Source organism: Thalassophryne amazonica, chromosome 1, assembly GCF_902500255.1.
Source record: "Thalassophryne amazonica chromosome 1, fThaAma1.1, whole genome shotgun sequence".
Classification (NCBI taxonomy): Eukaryota; Metazoa; Chordata; class Actinopteri; order Batrachoidiformes; family Batrachoididae; genus Thalassophryne; species Thalassophryne amazonica.
The window spans coordinates 51,665,393-51,686,671 of NC_047103.1; the positions used below are offsets into that span (position 1 = coordinate 51,665,393).

Here is a 21,279-nt window from a genome sequence, read left to right on the forward strand (position 1 = left end):
GCCGCTAAATCCGCCGAATAAAGCGGCGTTTTGACGCCGTAGTATCCGGCACACGTCAGGCAATGGGTTTAATACCCAGTTCTATCCTTTACAATCGCAGGTTAAGACGCGCATGAGAACAGCGGTGTTCTCCTGCTGCCGATAATGCCCTGTGTACCTCTGGATTTATCCAGGCAAATCCTGCGTTACTCCAGGAACTTTTGCATATAGGCAGTGCCCCCAGAGTATAATAGGCTGAAGCAGCTGTCACTTCAGGGGGAGGGAGCTCATCTCTCAGCCTTTTATTCTCCTTTCCATTTCCCCTCCTCAACGTGTTGCTCGTCTCCACTACAGGGCTCTCCTCTGCTTCTGAACCAGACCTCTTGGTAAGTCCTTGCCGCTGCCAGTTTTCTTTTAGGAGGCATACTGGAGCTTCTCTGCAAAAATATCTGGAGCTGGCCGCGAGTGAGAGGCCTGCATGCAGCGCGCTATTGACCGCCGCCTATCGGCCATTTGGAACGCCGTTAACCGGGAGGTGGCGTTTAGAACGACGTACTGTCCACTAGCGCCGCCGTTTTGTCTGCCTCTGTCACTGGTTAAAACGCCTTTGAGGACGCCGAGTGGGCTCTATCGCCGTTTTACACACAGTTGGTTAGGGATACAACGCCGGCTGCCAATTACGGCGGTGTAAACTACAGCACTACAGGAAGGAGCAGGATGACACGGCGATTAAAAGTATCAAACGCCGTTGTTCGCGTTGTCTCTGTCGTCACGCGAATTCTCCGGGAACGCTCCCGGAATTATTCGACATGTTGAATAATTTTTTTGACGATTCCTGGTAAAGCCGGAACTAAGCCACGCCCCCTAGAGCCGGCGTTGACAACGGCGTTTGATCCTTAAGACGGCCAAAAACTCTTCCAGGGACGCTTCCGGGAGCTCTTACCGTCTATGTGTAAATGGGGCTTAACTGTCACAGCACTTACAGGTAACTCAGACTGTCTTTGATCATCCTGGAGCTGATCAGTGGGTGAGCCTTTGCCATTCTGGTTATTCTTCTAGCCATTTTGATGGTTGTTTTCTGTTTTCTTCCATGCGTCTCTGTTTTTTTTTGTCCATTTTAAAGCATTGGATATCATTGTAGATGAACAGCCTATAATTTTTTGCACTTGCGCATAGGTTTTCCCCTCTCCAATCAACTTTTTAATCAGACTACGCTGTTCTTCTGAACAATGTCTTGAACGTCCCATTTTCCTCAGGCTTTCAAAGAGAAAAGCATGTACAACAGGTGCTGGCTTCATCCTTAAATAGGGACACCTGATTCACACCTCACATCAACTTGCCTAAAGAGAAATGGAGGAATATTTGTGGACTGATGACAGTAAAATTGTTCTTTTTGGGTCCAAGGGCTGCAGACAGTTTGTGAGATGACCCCCAAACTCTGAATTCATGCCATAGTTCTCAGTAAAGACAGTGAAGCGTGGTGGTGCAAGCATCATGATATGGGCATGTTTCTCCTACTATGGTGTTGGGCCTATATATCGCATACCAGGTATCATGGATCAGTTTGGATATGTCAAAATACTTGAAGAGGTCATGTTGCCTTATGCTGAAGAGGACATGCCCTTGAAATGGGTGTTTCAACAAGACAATGACACCAAGCACACTAGTAAACGAGCAAAATCTTGGTTCCAAACCAAGAAAATTAATGCCTAGCAGATGTGAAGAAATCATGAAAAACTGTGGTTATATAACTAAATACTAGTTTAGTGATTCACAGGATTGCTAAGAAGCAGTTTGAATATAATAGCTTTGAGTTTGTAGCATCAACAGCAGGTGCTACTATTATTGTGAACACCCCCTTTTCTACTTTTTTTTTTACTAATAGCCCAATTTCATAGCCTTAAGAGTGTGCATATCATGAATGCTTGGTCTTGTTGGATTTGTGAGAATCTACTGAATCTACTGGTACCTTGTTTCCCATGTAACAATAAGAAATATATTCAAAACCTGGATTAATCTTTTTAGTCACATAGCACTACTATTATTCTGAACACTACTGTACATGCATACATGCACACACGTCCACAGAGGCCACTTGGCTTTTAATATATAGATGGCAAAATGTGAGTATCTGTATGGAAACTTTAACCCATGTGTGTAAACATTTTTGTGAGTGATAGCATTACATACATAATGATGCCTTGTGGGAGGTGGTGTCCAAGTAGTTAAAGCAGTGAGCTTGTAACCAGAGGATCTTCAGTTCAATTCTCTGTCAGACCACAAAATCGATCAGGGCCCCTGAGCAAGGTCCTTAAGCCCCAAGTTGCTCCTGCTGTGTAGTGAGTGCCTTAAGTGGTAGCACCCTGACAACAGTGTGTGAATGGGTGAATGTGAGGCATCAACGTAAAGCACTCGGACCATGAATCCACTATATAAATACAGTCTATTTACATGCTAGTGAGTTATATATCCTACATTTAACAACAGAAATACGTGATCATAATTACAAAATAGTTTTCATGATCAAAAATATTGTGCATGCCCAAAATGTTTTGACGCACTTGCCGTATTATGACATATATCAGCGTGCTTCAACATGCTCTTAACTTAAACAAAACTTACCCATAACTTACTCGATGCATGCCAGCATTTTAATACGCTCGGCATACGCTGGCTAAATAGTCAAGGTGTTACAGGGGTGTAAGTATATTAGTGGTGGACATGACTGGTTTATCCCAATCATTTGGACAAGGTGAGAAGTCCTGCCTACAGTGATGTCACAGCACTGTAAAGAATTCTGTGACAACTATAATGATGAGTAATTGTCTACTTGTTCTTTTTGTTGTTTGTATGTCTGTCAACCCGGTCCATGTCCTTATGTGAATGGCTTTGTATTTAAGTTCAGGCACAACAGCAGGTGGAACACCTGCAGGAACGCGCTGGGGAGCATTGGAATGAGACTCAAGCCGATTTGGCGTCACTGTCCTTCTTGTGGTGCAGTATGGTTTAATTGTGTGCACATGAGTGAAGTTATATGTTAACTTTGTACAAATGACAGAATTGACATTAATAGAGTTATTCTATCGGTATTAATTTGTTTTATAAATCAAAACCATAAGTCAAAACAGCTTTATTTTCCAAGACCTCTGCCTCACGGCGACACTGCTATATGCTGTTAAGGAATAATGATGTATTTTTTTGTGTGTGTAGAGTTGAGCTTAGCTGCTCCTCACAACTGCTTCACTGCTGCAAGATATGTAGTAAAACAGAAGCTTGTTTGAGTTTGTGGTTGCCTTTGATGGTACAGGAAGCGATGGTGCTGTTAAAACTCAAAATCAGCTTGTTAGTAGTTGCAAGCGTACTACTTAACTTACATACTGAAAGATATCGGTTATCGGTTAGTTGTAGCTTCGATAATTTTTTGGGTGGTTTATCGGTTTAGCTTCATAAAAGATAACTTTTCAGTTAGCTGATTAGCTGTTATCGAAGCTAACTTTTCGGTTAGCTGTGCCCACCACTGTGCCAGGCACACACCATCTCCAGTTGCCCAGATGGTGATCCATACCACCCAGATGAAGCCCTGGATAACCTTGCAGCACACTATCGCCACTACCACAATGAACTAACCTTAGGCCCACCCGGAAGACAGAATCACAGCAATTTATAGAAGGTAAATTGATTTTAAAAAAAGTACTGTTCCTTCCAAATGGGGTGATGTCTGTCGCATTTTCTTCCCAGCAGCAAAATTTCATGGGTGCAAAACCGAATAACAGCAAAAATGGTACAACAGACAAAACGTCCCTCTCCAAGTGAGACACCGCTGATGCGTGAGGCGAATAAAAAAAGGGTATGGACGGAGACTTTAATGTGCACAGTGTTCATGTGCATGTCCCATGTTTCCCAAAGTTCTGATGTGTGAGCTCCTTCTGTAGCCCCCCCCCCCGCTCTCTCTCTCTCACTCACTCACTCACACACACACACGGTCTGACTGCAGACACAATAAAGCTCCATGATTTTCCGTAACGAAAAGTGTCACAATTAAAGCTTATCATGAATCATTTATGTACTCTGTTTTTTTTTAATACAACACAACTGGACGTCATTTAAATGCTCCACAGTATAGTTTCATTGAGTTTCACATGTGATCAGCACCATGGACAGCTCACCTTTTAATGCTGCGTTTACAGATACGCAGGATGTGTTACGAATTTCATTTTTCTGTCATTTGTGGCACATTCCTGACAATCTTAATGTGACTTAAGACATCTGAATCTTAACAGTGCGTGTCTGTGCATGATATTCGTGATATTTGTGGAGCATGTTTTTGGCTGTCAAAAAAATCTTGCACAAATGTCCCGCACCACCCTCATTTGGCCTCATGTTGTAGAGTTCACACCTGAGCGTGTTGATCTGTCTTGATTAGTGGTGATTGTTAATAGAGCGTGACAATGTTCGTAGTGGTTCCTATGATGGTTCTTGGGGAGCCCATACTACCATGCGTTGTTATGAAGTGACACGGAAACTGTCAAGTTTTGACACGAATTGTAACATGGCGTCCTGGTGCTCCCTGTTTTGCTGTATGGTCATGAAACCTGGATGCTACTTAGTGACCTTAGGTGACGACTGGATGTCTTTGTTTCTAGCTCTCTTCAGAGGATCCTTGGAATGACTTTGTATCAAACTAGCACTTACTTAGAGAGACGAAGATGAGGAGTATCACTCGCATTGTGAAAGGGCATCAGCTTTGACATTTTGGCCATGTGGCACTTTTCTCTGTGCATGATCCAGCATGTGTTGAGGACCGCAGTAGCTGGAGAAGGCAAAGGGGATGCCCCTGTTTCACCTGGCTGCAGCAGATAGATTGCTACTTTAGAGATGCGTGAATGGATCAGTTGTCTGCCTGGATGGTTGCCATGCAGGACCCAAGGTGGTTCCATGGTGTTGTGGATGCAGCAAAGTGTAGCACCAGCACATGCTCCCAGACTTGACTTGACTATTATTGCCATTGACCCTGGTTTTTGGATGGTTCTTTGTGTGTCCCCTAACATTTTTTTAGTTAATTGAGTTGTTCACTGCCAAGTGGTGTCCAGGTCCAACCCTGAGGCGGCTCATGTAGGTGGGCACCTGGAACATCCTTTCTCTCATCGTGGATAGCCATCTTTCATTGCTGTCAAATGAGCTTGAATAGCCTCATATTGTGGTGTCTGCAGTCGGAGGTCCACATACCTGGAAAGATCTCAGTGGGTGAATACACATAATTCGGTCTGGAGTTGATCAGCTCCTTCAGATGGCATCAAATATAACCCCTGCAAATTGCCATATGATGACAGTCAGACAGGCATTCTTTACATGTCCTGTCAGTTGACTAAATCTACACAACTGTAATGAGTGATACGTCAGTGAGGGAGACTTTAATTACAATGCCTTGATTTAAAGTTCTTCATGAATGTGATTTCATATACATCTTAGCTTTAAGATGCTTTTTGGCTTTGTCCAGCTTTGAGAATATTGGGTTTAATCCATTCAGACTTGGACAGAGTATTACATTTCAGTTTTTGCTGAAGATTAAGTCTTTAAAAAAAAAAAGACCAAATAGCGTTGAGTACTCAAAATAGAAATGTGAAGTGAAAATTCATCATTGTCTATAACATGTAATGATGTAGTAGTGTGGAAAACCCAGTTTCAGTTTAAGGAACTATGTAAAGCTTTTCTTTTTTTAATGTCACTTAATTTGATGATTTTCTTGGACTGCCCGCTGTTTTAGGGAGATGTGGTACATCTACGTCTAAAGGTATCGGCACTGATGCTGAGATAAGCATGGAGTAATCGATGTAAAAGCATGGGTCAGACAGTAAGATGTAAGCGAGAGGCCAGCTAATACAAATCAGTCCACTCGCTCCCTCATTGTTCACAGACGACACTCATCAGATAAGGATTTGATTGTGTATTTTTGGGTGTGTGTTTGCCAGAGAACACAGAGGTCTGTTTGTCAGTGCAGTTGCTTCATGCACATCCCTCCTGCCCTCCTACCGTTTACTGTCTGCAGACTGTGCATGCACATACACACGCAGTCATACATGCAGGCACCATTTATCTTTGAAATTCCTTACTCCGGCTTTCTTTTTTTTTTACTCATGACTGAGCCCCTGTTCTTTTGAATAAATCAATATACTGTAGATATATGGCACACAGCAGCTGTGGTTTAAATTTGTAGGGTATCAAAATGCGTCATGTGAGACCCACTTTACTTCCCAAGATATTTATGAGAGCTGTTTTCGTTTATGCCTGTTTCTCACAGGTGGCTGCTATTTCCTCACAAAATGCAATCTCAGTGTGGAGAATTTGAATCATGAAATAAAATACATTCCGGAGATTTATTCTAGCTGAGTTTGTGTCCAATCGTAACTCACTTCCAGAATATAAAAATACTTCAGATTTTATGATTGTGAACAAATGTAGTCAACACAAGAACAATAGAAACCCATGTATCTAAAATCTGGAAAAATCTCCAAACATTCTTAACATAATTTAGATGGATTACAGTTGATTATGAGAGGGCACTCTGCAAACGCATACGTGCACCAGGGGTGATGGTCCACTGTTCCACCAAATCATGATCTGCATTATTTGTTTCACGTCTACATGATATTATATACACACACTCATCTTCAACAGCTTAGTAAGGGTTGAGGGGGGCTGGAGCCTATTTTCAGGAGAAAAAAAAAATACGCTAGATGGTTTGACATCTTTCCAGTCAATATTAGAGATATGAAAAAAAAATCATGAATTTGTCAGGGATTTTTCATCATATCAGCTACATATTGGTATTAGAGCGATGTTTCGACATGTATTTCCTGAGGACTAATCATGACGGGGTAAATATGTATTTTGCGTCTATGTTGTGTCTGTTCCACAATGTCACAACTTGATGATTTCTGTGTGTCTTTCAGGGGGCAAGAGTTCAGAATTCTGCCAAGAATCTAGGAGTCAGGGACCGTACGCCGTCATCAGTGCCAAGGTAAAACTGCAGTCCTGCCCATCAACATAATCAGAATTGAATTTATCGCCAAGTAAGGTGTCATTGGTGCATAAACAACAATAAAAAAAATACTTCTGTAAGAAGTAATAGGTGCATAAACAACAATAAAAAGAAAAGGAAAGAAATACTTCTGTTAGAAGCAAAGGAGTCAAATAGACAAATGGGCAAAGCTAAGTTTATTGTCAAATGATATGGTGGAATGGGGCTGTGCAGGCATGCAGATGAACAATACAGGGATGATCAGTCTGTACTTTGTGTGAGTGTGGGGATGCAGGGTAAATAGGGGCCTCTGACATTATTTATAAGTCTAGCTGTGGATGGAAATAAGCTGTTTTTGTGTCTTGAGGTTTTAGTCCTGATGAACCTCAGCCGTCTGCCAGAGGGGAGGGTAACAGAAAGTTTGTGTCCTGGGTGAGAGGGATCGGCCACTGTCTTCCTTGCTCACCTCAGGGCCCTGGAGGTGTACAGGTCCTCAAGGGATGATAGATTGCAGTCGATCACCTTCTCTGCTGCATGGATGATATGCTGCAGTCCTGTCCTTAGCAGTGGCAGCAGCGTACCAGGCAGTGATGGAGGAGGAGATGATAGACTCAATGATGGCAGTGTAGAAGTTCACCATCACTGTTCTTGGCAGGTTGAACTTCCTTAGCTGCCACAGAACGTATATCCTCTGTTGTGCTCTCTTGGTGAGAGAGCTGACATTCAGCTACCACTTGAGGCCCTAAAGCTATGAGGTCCTAAAGCTATGATTGCTGACTTTCATGTTCATTTTTGACCAGTTAAAAATCATAAAATGTGATAATTAGATGTGTTATATGTATAATGCTGCCACCCTGTCCACAATGATCTTACACATGGGTCACAGTTTGCATACGTATGTGAACAATTTGACATCACAACGTATGCGTAACTGTCGTACGCATCATTAAAGTGATTATATGATTATAAATGAGGCTCCAATACCCAAAAGACTTGGCCCTCTGTTCTCCCGCAAAGTTATCGGCATCGCCAAACACCTGTGTCCAGTGATCCTCGTGACTCCATAAACTCTTCCCAGGTGTCTTGATCTCAAATGTCTCAGACCCAGAGACGTGAATGTCCCTGCTAAAATAAATGAATTTCTAAACAAATTCAACACTTTCATTGCACGCAGATGAATGACTTCAGGAAGTCATTCAAAGGCTGGATCTTGGTCTTGAGCCAACACAGTTGCAAACCCCTTGTGTGCATTTGCATGTACACACAAAAATATGCATATGCATTCTTTCCAGAATTACAAAGTGCTCTGCTTTATCATTCTCATTATGGTGAAAGTGTACACACATGCACATGTTTGCTGTGCACACTCATCTTTAGCCAAACATGGATGTAGAGGCTCACTCATTTGCATATACGAGGTCTGTTAGAAAAGTATCGGACCTTTTTATTTTTTGCAAAAATCTGATGGATTTGAATCACGTGTGCTTGCATGAGCAAACCTTGAACCTTCGTGTGCATGCATGAACTTTTTCACGCCTGTCGATTGCATCATTTCCTGGTAAGCACCCTTTGTGTGAGGTGTGTGTCGTGCGCTCGGCGTTTTTTCATTTCAAGGAAAAAGACGGAATGACTGGAGCAGCGCCATATGAAATTTTGCCAGAAACTGGGTGACAGCCAGGTGGAAACCATTCGGATAATTCAGATGGCTTTCGGTGACGATCCTATGGGCATCACACAGATTAAGGAGCGGTACAACCGGTTTAAAGACATCCGCACAACGGTGGAGAGCGAGCCACGCTCCGGGCGGCCATCAACATGCTGAAATGTCCAGATCATTTCCAAAGTGAACTGTGGTGATGCGGGACTGTCATGTGACTATCCGAAAATTGCGGAAGAGGTGGACATCAGCACTTTTTCGGCACATTCTACTGTGACAGAAGATTTGGCCATGAAGAGTGGCTGTGAAATTCATGCTGCTGCTAACGGCGCAGCAAAAGCGCCTCCGTGTTGAAGTCTCACAGGACATGCTGTGACATGCCCACCTCTTCCACAATTTCTCAGATAGTCACACGACTGAAAAGTCACCGAAAGCCGTCTGAATCATCCGAATGGTTTCCACCTGGCTGTCGCCCAAAATTTGATGCGGCACTGCTCCAGGCGTTCTGTCTTTTTCCTTGCAATGAAAAAACGCAGAGCGCACGACACACACCTCACACAAAGGCTGCTTACCAGAAAATGATGCAGTCGACAGGCGTGAAAACGTTCACGCATGCACACGAAAGTTCAAGGTTTGCTCATGCAAGCACACGTGATTCAAATCCATCAGGTTTTTGAAAAAAATAAAAAGGTCCGATACTTTTCTAACAGACCTCATACAGCCTGTCTGTGTCTGACAAGGTAAAGCTGGGTAGTAAATTTAATGTAAAACAGTTGTTTTCCATTCAATTTTGCTTCACTTTATCATTTTCACTTGATTTGACAAACATGCACAATCCTGGTTTGAAGCATGCATTCTCACCACACATTAGAAAATTAAGTAAGGTTCCTTCAGCTTGTCCCTTTATTTTCCTATGGCACAGCCAGTGGGCTCGACAACCCTATGTGTGAGGAGTCACTCAGTCATACTTGTGATCAAAATGAATTCAGTTATAATTGTCCAATTTTCATCAAACTAGGTCTATGCGTTGTGCACAGTGACTCCAAGAAACATATGAATGTTGAAGGTAGAATATCACGGTCACTGAAGAATATTTTGTAAAAACGGTGTGAGTGTAATAACTTATTTTATAACGGCTTAGTTGTCACGAGATTTGATATGTGTGTTAGGCATGATGACCCCAAGAAGGCTATTGATTTGGGGGTCAAAAGGTCATTATCACTGAGCTGTACTACTTTGTAAAAGCCTTCTGCAGAAGGCTCTCATCTCTGTGCTTGTTCTGTTAGACCTCAGTGCTGCTTTTGATACTGTTGACCATAAAATTTTATTACAGAGATTAGAGCATGCCATAGGTATTAAGGGCACTGCGCTGCGGTGGTTTGAATCATATTTGTCTAATAGATTGCAATTTGTTCATGTAAATGGGGAATCTTCTTCACAGACTAAAGTTAATTATGGAGTTCCACAAGGTTCTGTGCTAGGACCAATTTTATTCACTTTATACATGCTTCCCTTAGGCAGTATTATTAGACGGTATTGCTTAAATTTTCATTGTTACGCAGATGATACCCAGCTTTAGCTATCCATGAAGCCAGAGGACACACACCAATTAGCTAAACTGCAGGATTGTCTTACAGACATAAAGACATGGATGACCTCTAATTTCCTGCTTTTAAACTCAGATAAAACTGAAGTTATTGTACTTGGCCCCACAAATCTTAGAAACATGGTGTCTAACCAGATCCTTACTCTGGATGGCATTACCCTGACCTCTAGTAATACTGTGAGAAATCTTGGAGTCATTTTTGATCAGGATATGTCATTCAAAGCGCATATTAAACAAATACGTAGGACTGCTTTTTTGCATTTACGCAGTATCTTTAAAATCAGAAAGGTCTTGTCTCAGAGTGATGCTGAAAAACTAATTCATGCATTTATTTCCTCTAGGCTGGACTATTGTAATTCATTATTATCAGGTTGTCCTAAAAGTTCCCTAAAAAGCCTTCAGTTAATTCAAAATGCTGCAGCTAGAGTACTGACGGGGACTAGAAGGAGAGAGCATATCTCACCCATATTGGCCTCTCTTCATTGGCTTCCTGTTAATTCTAGAATAGAATTTAAAATTCTTCTTCTTACTTATAAGGTTTGAATAATCAGGTCCCATCTTATCTTAGGGACCTCGTAGTACCATATCACCCCAATAGAGCGCTTCACTCTCGGACTGCAGGCTTACTTGTGGTTCCTAGGGTTTGTAGGAGTAGAATGGGAGGCAGGGCCTTCAGCTTTCGGGCTCCTCTCCTGTGGAACCAGCTCCCAATTCAGATCAGGGAGACAGACACCCTCTCTACTTTTAAGATTAGGCTTAAAACTTTCCTTTTTGCTAAAGCTTATAGTTAGGGCTGGATCAGGTGACCCTGAACCATCCCTTAGTTATGCTGCTATAGACGTAGACTGCTGGGGGGTTCCCATGATGCACTGTTTCTTTCTCTTTTTGCTCTATATGCACCACTCTGCATTTAATCATTAGTGATCGATCTCTGCTCCCCTCCACAGCATGTCTTTTTCCTGGTTCTCTCCCTCAGCCCCAACCAGTCCCAGCAGAAGACTGCCCCTCCCTGAGCCTGGTTCTGCTGGAGGTTTCTTCCTGTTAAAAGGGAGTTTTTCCTTCCCACTGTAGCCAAGTGCTTGCTCACAGGGGGTCGTTTTGACCGTTGGGGTTTTACATAATTATTGTATGGCCTTGCCTTACAATATAAAGCGCCTTGGGGCAACTGTTTGTTGTGATTTGGTGCTATATAAAAAAATTGAAAGAAAGAAGAAGAAGAAAAGCATTACTTGTCAATGGTAAGCTTATCAACATTTGTCCAAGGTGCCATGGGTTAATCTTCTATTTTTTTTTTTTTTTTTGCTCATGGTTGTCACGTATGCATCTGCAGTTGATTTAGCACAGCTTTTATGCCAGGAGCCCTTTCTGGCACAACTGTACATTATATGGTCAATGGGTACAGGTGGTCGTGAACTGGGAACCTTCTGCTTTGGAAGCAAGTGCACTGACCGCTTGGCCACCAACGTGCCCTCACTGCATATCCTTCCTTCATGAATTCCAGTTCATGTGTTGGAGAAAAAGGTGCAAACATTCATTTATATGTGCACACTTTTATAAATGAGGCCCCTGGTGCCCTAAATTGTTTTAGCTTGTTGAAAAGGTGTCATTTTTGCCTTGTAGCGCATTTGGCAACACAACAAAAAGTACTCAATGTGATGAACTTCTCAAGTAAATAATATCTAGAAGGTGATTTTTGTAGCACATTGCCATTAATTTTAAAGGTGAAATGAACTTAAAACCATTGTATAATTTTGTGAATTGTCAAAGTAAGACGAAATTCCCAACCAACAAGTCACTGATGTGTGGTTGTGCTGTCAAAAAGCCCATCACTGAACATTTACTTTAAATCAGGTGCTCTAAATGTGCATGCATTTGCACAGTGGCTCTGTAGACAACATTTATTTGTGCAGGGCTGTTTCCAAATGTGTCCATTAAAAGGAAGCTCCCTGCATTCAGTAGCACCATGATGATGCCGAGGACTGCCTCAGCCATTTGGCTCTGATATATAGGCTTTTGTGTGATGGGCAGCCTCTTTCGAAGCTTTTAGTGAAATTGACAAATATAATTAAGTAGGAGGACGATTAGCGTTGAAACATTGTGGTCAGAGAGCAAAACTGCTGCCCTCTCTGTAGGGTCATGTCGAAATTGTTGGAATGCAAGTGACTGCTATCAAATGTAAAAATTTAAGGCTTGTTTTTGCTCTTTTGTGGATGAAAAAGACAGTAAAAAATGTAAATATGAGTTCAGTCTGTAGCAGCACTGTGTGAGAGCAAGATCATCAAGACCATCAGTGAGGGTGATAGTGTATTACTTCAGCAAATAAAAACGTATGGAAATTTTAAAGGAAAACTGTGATCTGAAGGAATTAAATCTTGTCTGATTAGCCTTACAGTCTGTGATTGTGACAAAGTTAAACAGTTGCTACTTACTAAAGCCCTGGTCCCACTGAATAATAAAGCCATGAATAATGAGCCATGTATGAATTTGTCATTTCAGTGATTATTTAAATAATGAGCCACGTATATGAACATTGCGCAAACAATTTAAAAAACACTGCATGTGAGTCATTGCGTCAGCGCACCGCATCACAGTGCAGCTCATCTGATCAATTATAATGAGATGTTAAATCTATCATAAAATACTTTTTACAGCAGCTCATAAGAAGGAATGAAAATGCACCTGTTTTCCCAAGCTGTTACAAAATAAACATTACAAATAATTACCTTTTAGATTATTCCAAATACACCTCATGAAGCGCACGAGAGAGAGAGAGAAAGAAGCTCCAGCTGAAACGATCTTCCGGAAGCGATTAGAGGTGTTTTCAACAGGTGTTTTCTGGGAAAAAATGATTAATCCGCTACAAAATATTTATTTTATATACGCAGTGTCCAGCGCACAAAGCACGGCATCCAGCTGAACAAAGTGGGTGGGATTGTCACGATGAAGTGCACGAGAGTGCTGAGCCAAAATAGCCTGTTCTGTCCTCGTAGCCTGCCAGGTACTCTGATAATGGGCTATTAACAGCCTCGTACTTACCACAAACATGCGTCTAAAATCCTTGTTTGTCCCCATAGCACCTCGTACACAAACTGCCCCATGCTGTTTTTGCTAAATTTTGAACTTCTCGAAATTAGCGCCACACTCAGAGATGGGCCTCATTAGCCGAATATTCTGCCTCTAAGAGCCGCTATTCTCCCACGTATGTTGGATAACTCAACTCGTACCACAAAAACATGCTATGTGGCTCATTCTTCATCATTCATTATTCAGTGGAACCACGGCTTAAATGCTTTCCCACTTAGTGGATGTTTGTTTAGTGATGAAAACTAGGAGCAGGTGTGGTTTCCAGTGATCGAGACACTGTTTCAGCACATAAATGCACTAAATCATAGAAGTAAACTGATGCTTCTGACTGTTTCACAAAAATTACGTTCTAAAACTCAAATAGATTTCACAGGTTTATTTTTCCTGCCCTGACCTTTCACAATAAAAGCTCTGCACATGCACTCCTGCTACAACAACAGCACTAATATTTATAAACTTATATACAAAGTGCTTCCCAAAATGAAAACACAATAAGAGACGAAACCTAATGAACCCTTTGGTTTCCTCAAGTTTCAGCCAATATGAGGATCAAACTGGTAGCATTATTAAATTATATATTGTAATAAATATCAATACCAATCAAGATTGGGAAAAGTATTATTTATTGCTATTTCACTCAACTCTGTGTAGTAGACATATTACACTTTTAAAATGTATATTTGCACATTTATTATAAATTATGTGCCCCCTACACACAAACACCAAGTACTTAGGCTCAACCTTTTTCCCTACCAAAAACAAACAAACAAACAAACAAACAGATAAACAAACAAACCTCTACCACTGGTTATAATAAAAAAGCAAACAAACAACATCCCTCTCATTATTTATACAGCAAAGGGTATTCCTACAATGCATAAATTCTATGAATGCGGTGAGTCAGTAGATAGATAAATGAGTCCATCACCTCCAGTTTAACACGGTAACTCAGAAACAATAAATTCACCACATCAGTTGAAAAAGCATATTTGATTTTAGTTTCCTTATGTGAAAAAGAAGGTCCCTTCGGCTGTTCCTTTGTTCTTCACTTGGGGTCGCCACAGCAGGTCCAGTGTGGATTTACATTGCTAAATTAGCACAAGTTACTTCCTTGCCCCTTGTTTGTTTGTTCTTTTTATTTCCAGAGCTTTTAATGCTGAATATGTTTTGCCACCGATGGACACTGACAGCTTTCTTCCTGACTGTGCTTCCTGAACACTGAACATTTTAGGTTTCTAAGTGTGAAGTACTCACTGACATATAAGCAGATCATCGCTCTATTTTTCTACATTCAGTGTTTTTTGTGCTGCGTGTGTGTGAAAGCACTTTAACGCAGCCTTGCTTGTGTGCTCCTCTGAACAGGTTGTACAAACTGTGCCAGCCTCCGCCCCCAGATGGTGACTCGTAAATCATAATGCACCATAATCCACAATGTTCATGAAGACATCCAGAGCAGCTTTGAGTGTCACGCCTCCTGTTCCTACAACCGCCCTGCACCCACGAAGGATCCAAATATAAAAATGGCAAATAGTATTTTTGTAAGACTTTGTATTTTTCACTCTTGTACTTTATACATATTTTAAGTGCCTTTTTTATATACTGTATGCTTTTTTTTTTTTTAGAAGTTTCATTTATGTGCTCAGAGAATCCAGTTTAACAGCTCAGTGAGACAAAAAGAATCCTGCCCGTTCTCTGATAATCATGTTGCTTTCAGGAGGAGCTTTTGCATTTCAGTACATTGCTTTAATTTGTGTCTGTAATAAGCAATATAAAAGTGGTTAAAATCATATTGAATACACATTTAGCATAGTATATATATATATATATATATATATATATATGTAATATTGCTGTTTTTTTCCTCCAGCTCTGACATCATCTCTTTGTCAGTTCTTTCAGTATTAAATTACCATGTGAATGGTTTGTCACATTTTTTTCACATGGTCCTTATTTACTTAACTTGCACTTTCAGTAAAAACGGGATCTGTGCTGATAGGAGGCAAGTGCATGCATGCATATGAAAAACAGTTTAAAAGTATATTAACATGCAATAGTTTTGAGAGACATTCTGTTGTTTTCTGTTGACTCAGGATTACAGTGTTTGTTGTTTATTATTGTCATTATAGACCTTATGACTTGCTCACGACCACCGAAACAAATTCGTGGTGTCTTATTAATCTGTATCAGTAAGCTCCAATACCATTTCCTGTAAACTGTACATTTATATTTGATTATTGTAAAAACAAATGATCAGTGCTTGCAGATTTTCTTCAAAACACTAAAATGCTGTATGTAAAAAAAAAAAACATATTAACATAATAACATTTGATGAATGTTCTATTATTTGTCTTGACAAATGGACATACTAGGGGCCATTGATTCTACAGTGGATTACTCTGCTGGTAAAATAACACCGTCAACAGTCATTAGGGGAACATGGGGTTGTTTGTTATGGTGTTTGGTTGTACGATACTAAACTTTTCATTCTTTGGTTCACGGATCAACAGGAAGGCCATTTTCTCTTAAATTTACACGAAAGACAAGTTAAATATCTTCAGCTCCTTCTCATTCTGATTGGAGTTAAAAGTCAATCACAGTCTTTATTTAGTCAACATAATCATATTTGGACCATTTCAGCAAAGAACGTGTAAGTGGCAGCTTTGGACAATGTTTGTTTTAACAAAGATGTTCCAGCAATCACCAAAATACTGAAAAACATTGAGTCATTTCCTTAAGGTCAAAAGAGACATTATTTAGTTATTTTTATGAAAATGTTTGTGGCTCAGAATAGAAATTTTGGTGTCCCAAATTTAATTCAAAAATCAGCTGTGCAACATGAGTCATTACTGCGATACAGCGAGGGGTGATTTAATTTAGGTCAGTGTTCAAAATAGGTGTTGCTGGTCAATTTAACAAAGAAAGTTTCTTTTTTAATTGGATCCTAGAAATGTTTCATAAGGCCAAAATCTATTCTGTGGCTTTAATGACTTTAATTTTGATTTTGTTCTGAGAGTAACTGAAACGGTGTTCCATTTGAGTATATGAAAAAAAATTGTATAGTACAAATGATTTCACATCAAAATTAAAACCACAACAGTGACTCACCAATATTGTGTGTTTGTGGACTTAGAAAAAGCTTATGATAGGGTGCCAAGAGAAGAGCTGTGGTATCGTATGAGGACGTCTGGAGTGGCGGGGAAGTATGTTAGGGTAGTGCAGGACATGTACAAGAATAGTGTGACAGCGGTGAGATGCGCAGTAGGAATGACAGTCATTCAAGGTGGAGGTGGGATTACACCAAGGATCAGCCCTGAGTCCTTTCTTGTTCGCAGTGGTGATGGACAGGTTGGCAGATGAGATCAGACAGGAGTCTCCATGGACTATAATGTTTGCAGATGACATTGTGATCTGTAGTGAGAGTAGAGAGCAAGTTGAGTCTAGTCTGGAGAGGTGGAGATATGCTCTGGAGAGAAGGGGAATGAAAGTCAGGAGGAGCAAGACTGAGTACATGTGTGTGAATGAGAGGGAGCCTGGTGGAATAGTGCAGTTACAAGGAGTAGAAGTGAAAGTAGATAAGTTTAAATATTTGGGGTCAACTGTTCAAAGTAATGGAGAGTATGGTAAAGAGGTGAAGAAGAGAGTGCAGGCAGGGTGGAGTGGATGGAGAAAGGTGGCAGGAGAGATTTGTGACCGAAGAATATCAGCAAGAGTGAAGGGGAAAGTTTACAAGACAGTAGTGAGATCAGCTATGTTGTATGGTTTAGAGACGGTGGCACTAACAAAAAGACAGGAGACAGAGCTGGAGGTGACAGAGCTGAAGATGTTGAGATTGTCTTTGGGAGTGACGAGAATGGACAAGATTAGGAATGAACATATCAGAGGGACAGCTCAGGTGGGATGGTTTGGAGACAAAGTCAGAGAGGTGAGATTGAGATGGTTTGGACATGTGCAGAGGAGGGACCCAGGGTATATAGGGAGAAGGATGCTGAGGATGGAGCCACCAGGTAGGAGGAGAAGAGGGAGGCCAAAGAGGAGGTTTATGTATGTGCTGAGGGAGGACATGCAGGTGGTTGGTGTGACAGAGGATGATACAGAGGACAGGGTGAGATGGAAACGATTCATCTGCTGTGGCGAGCCCTAACGGGAACAGCCGAAAGACAAAGAACAAAAAATTGATTCACAAATATATTCACAAACTCGTGCACAGACAGGTGGCTTCTCATGATCAATGCATTTTATATTTATTTTTGACTATAAGGTTTTGCTCATTTTGGCATCCCTTCTGTTACTAACCTATAAAATTGTGATGGGCAGGCACCTTCCGACCTAGCTGACCTAATTAAACCCTACATACCAGCCCGGGCTTTGCATTCTCAGGATGCAGGACTACTTTTTGTCCCTAGGGTGAATAAGAATTCTGTGGGTCACAGTGCTTTCTCTTATTGTGCCCCTGTTCTGTGGAATGATCTCTCTGCCTCAATAAAACAGTCAGATTCTGTAGACGCTTTCAAGTCCAGACTTAAGATGCACTTATTTTCCCTTTCATATAGCTAGCATACTGGCATATTATGTTACTATGCTTTTTTTTACTTTTTACTCTTTTACTATGCTTTTTAATCTTTTAATTCATTTTATTTTATTCTCTGAATTGTTTTGTGTGAAGCGCCTTGAAGCGACTCTGTTGTGATTTGGTGCTATATAAAATGAATAAATTGAATCGACTTGAAGGTTAGTAAATTAGGAATGATGCTGTATGAAAATGATGGTTGTAAATGGCAATTAGGCAATCAAAAAATGGCTTTGATTTCAATGAGGGGCCAACAAAAATATTGCCACCGCCAGCTGTGACTGCAGCACCTGCGTACCACAACAGTGCCATGAAATGTTTAAAATATTCCTTTTTCTGCTTGTTGCAGCCATAAGAATGAATTGGATGTTTATCCTTTAATGGTGTGCAGCGAGAGATGAGGTGCAGGGACACAGTTTTATATCTGGCAAACGGATAATTTATGTCGTATTACAGAAATAAAGCTGCAGCCTCACTAAAACGTAACTTTCTTAAGCAGCTGTCAGGGTCAGAGCGTTCTGTTTTACATGCTGTACAAAATGTTAAAACTATTTTATCTTTCAGTGAAGCAAATTGTTGCCCATGTGGTTGAAAGAGAAAAATTAGCAAGTTGTGATGTAGTCATCAATCATGTGTGGCTGCACAGTGTAGCAAAAGGCGTGATGGTTTTTCCACCGTCAGCATGTGAATGCAGTATTAGTTGTGTTTATAGGCTAGTTTTAAACTTTGTGTATTTATTTTTTGTTACACCCATCCCGGTCTCCCCTTATCTCACACACACACGCGTACTGCACCTGCTTTAATTACTGGTGCACCGTTAATTAGCAGCAGAACTGCTGATAGGGCAGATGCTGGCGGTTAATGTAGTGGGCGTGGCTGTGGCCTCGCTGAATGGGCGTGGCTGTGTGGAGCAGCGGAAGATTTGTAATCTGTGCACAGACGGAGCTGCTGCATGTCCCGTTGCATTGTGCAGATTGAGAAGCTGTCGCCGGGAACGGTCCCGGGCTGAAGGACCATAATGCACCGGCCACTTAGCGCGGATCCGCTGCAGACCGCTGCTGCCTGACGTTTCTGCACAGTTTACTGTTATAATAATTTTTGTTTTTTTCCGGTGACTCGCCTCCTGAAGACGAAGCTCATGATCTCATCTCGGTAAAAGCTTTGACGAGGCACCGAAGGTTCTTCATGGCGTCTCCGCAACAGTCCAGAATTCAGTCGTATCTGGAAAAGAACAAAATCGGACCTTTGTTTGAGGTGAGTGTGAAGTTGTTTGCCCCTTTTGAGAGGAGCGCACGAGCTCGTTTCGGATGTGCACGTCTGCAGCGCAAAGACGCACAGGAGTTTGAAAACTGCAGGGAAACCTCGATTCTCACGCACTTTGGCGTGATCGTGAACGTCCCGCTGGTCGGATCACAGACACTGAAGGAACGTTTGTCCTCTGTTTTTGTGCTGAGATGATAAAATCTTTTCTTTTTGAATGGATGACCATTTCTGCATGATGGAAATTATATATCATTCAACAGTGTTTTCTCATTATTCAGAGACACTCATAAGTCATGGTGTTGGTATTAAGTCAGTTTCGACATGGTCATAATTATGACAGAATTATAAATCACAATTTATATATTAAGCCAGTTATTTAGATTACGTCAGAAATAATTGGATGATAAATCAAAACTGACAGTCAGACTTAAACACATTCATACTGATGATATATTAAGTTAATTGAAACAGAATTATGACATAGTAAGTCAGCATTATACAACCCCTGGCTAAAATTATGGAATCACCGGCCTCAGAGGATGTTCATTCAGTTGTTTAATTTTGTAGAAAAAAAAGCAGATCACAGACATGACACAAAACTAAAGTCATTTCAAATGGCAACTTTCTGGCTTTAAGAAACACTATAAGAAATCAGGAAAAAAAATTGTGGCAGTCAGTAACGGTTACTTTTTTAGACCAAGCAGAGAGAAAAAAATATGGAATCACTCAATTCTGAGGAAAAAATTATGGAATCATGAAAAACAAAAGAACGCTCCAACACATCACTAGTATTTTGTTGCACCACCTCTGGCTTTTATAACAGCTTGCAGTCTCTGATGCATGGACTTAATGAGTGACAAACAGTACTCTTCATCAATGTGGCTCCAACTTTCTCTGATTGCTGTTGCCAGATCAGCTTTGCAGGTTGGAGCCTTGTCATGGACTATTTTCTTCAACTTCCACCAAAGATTTTCAATTGCATTAAGATCTGGACTATTTGCAGGCCATGACATTGACCCTATGTGTCTTTTTGCAAGGAATGTTTTCACAGTTTTCGCTCTATGGCAAGATGCGTTATCATCTTGAAAAATGATTTCATCATCCCCAAACATCCTTTCAATTGATGGGATAAGAAAAGTGTCCAAAATATCAATGTAAACTTGTGCATTTATTGATGATGTAATGACAGCCATCTCCCCAGTGCCTTTACCTGACATGCAGCCCCATATCATCAATGACTGTGGAAATTTACATGTTCTCTTCAGGCAGTCATCTTTATAAATATTGGAACGGCACCAAACAAAAGTTCCAGCATCATCACCTTGCCCAATGCAGATTCGAGATTCATCACTGAATATGACTTTCATCCAGTCCACGATTGCTTTTCCTTAGCCCATTGTAACCTTGTTTTTTTTCTGTTTAGGTGTTAATGATGGCTTTTGTTGAGCTTTTCTGTATGTAAATCCCATTTCCTGTAGGTGTTTTCTTACAGTTCGGTCACAGACGTTGACTCCAGTTTCCTCCCATTCGTTCCTCATTTTTTTTTTTTTTTTTTTTTTTTTTTTTTGAGACATATTGCTTTAAGTTTTCTGTCTTGACGCTTTGATGTCTTCCTTGGTCTACCAGTATGTTTGCCTTTAACAACCTTCCCATGTTGTTTGTATTTGGTCCAGAGTTTAGACACAGCTGACTGTGAACAACCGACATCTTTTGCAACATTGCGTGATGATTTACCCTCTTTTAAGAGTTTGATAATCCTCTCCTTTGTTTCAATTGACATCTCTTGTGTTGGAGCCATGATTCATGTCAGTCCACTTGGTGCAGCAGCTCTCCAAGGTGTGATCACTCCTTTTTAGATGCAGACTAACGAGCAGATCTGATTTGATGCAGCTGTTAGTTTTGGGGATGAAAATTTACAGGGTGATTCCATAATTTATTCCTCAGAATTGAATGAGTCCATATTTTTTTTTTCCCTCTGCTTGGTCTAAAAAAGTAACCGTTACTGACTGCCACAATTTTTTTTTCTTTATTTCTTATAGTGTTTCTTAAAGCCAGAACGTTGCCATTTGAAATGACTTTAGTTTTGTGTCATGTCTGTGATCTGC

At 40.8% G+C, this 21,279-nt stretch overlaps 2 protein-coding genes across 2 annotated transcripts in view; both read left to right on the forward strand.

The window, feature by feature from the left end:
- prex2 (phosphatidylinositol-3,4,5-trisphosphate-dependent Rac exchange factor 2) overlaps positions 1-14,825 on the forward strand; it is a 432,315-nt gene extending 417,490 nt beyond the window's left edge. The window contains exons 40-41 of the mRNA XM_034169827.1: positions 6,930-6,997; positions 14,707-14,825. Coding sequence (XP_034025718.1) covers positions 6,930-6,997; positions 14,707-14,752 — 114 coding nt within the window. The 3' untranslated portion in view covers positions 14,753-14,825. The remainder of the gene's footprint in view (positions 1-6,929; positions 6,998-14,706) is intronic.
- Positions 14,826-18,969: 4,144 nt separating this feature from the next.
- c1h8orf34 (chromosome 1 C8orf34 homolog) overlaps positions 18,970-21,279 on the forward strand; it is a 295,839-nt gene continuing 293,529 nt past the window's right edge. The window contains exon 1 of the mRNA XM_034169848.1: positions 18,970-19,165. Coding sequence (XP_034025739.1) covers positions 19,097-19,165 — 69 coding nt within the window. The 5' untranslated portion in view covers positions 18,970-19,096. The remainder of the gene's footprint in view (positions 19,166-21,279) is intronic.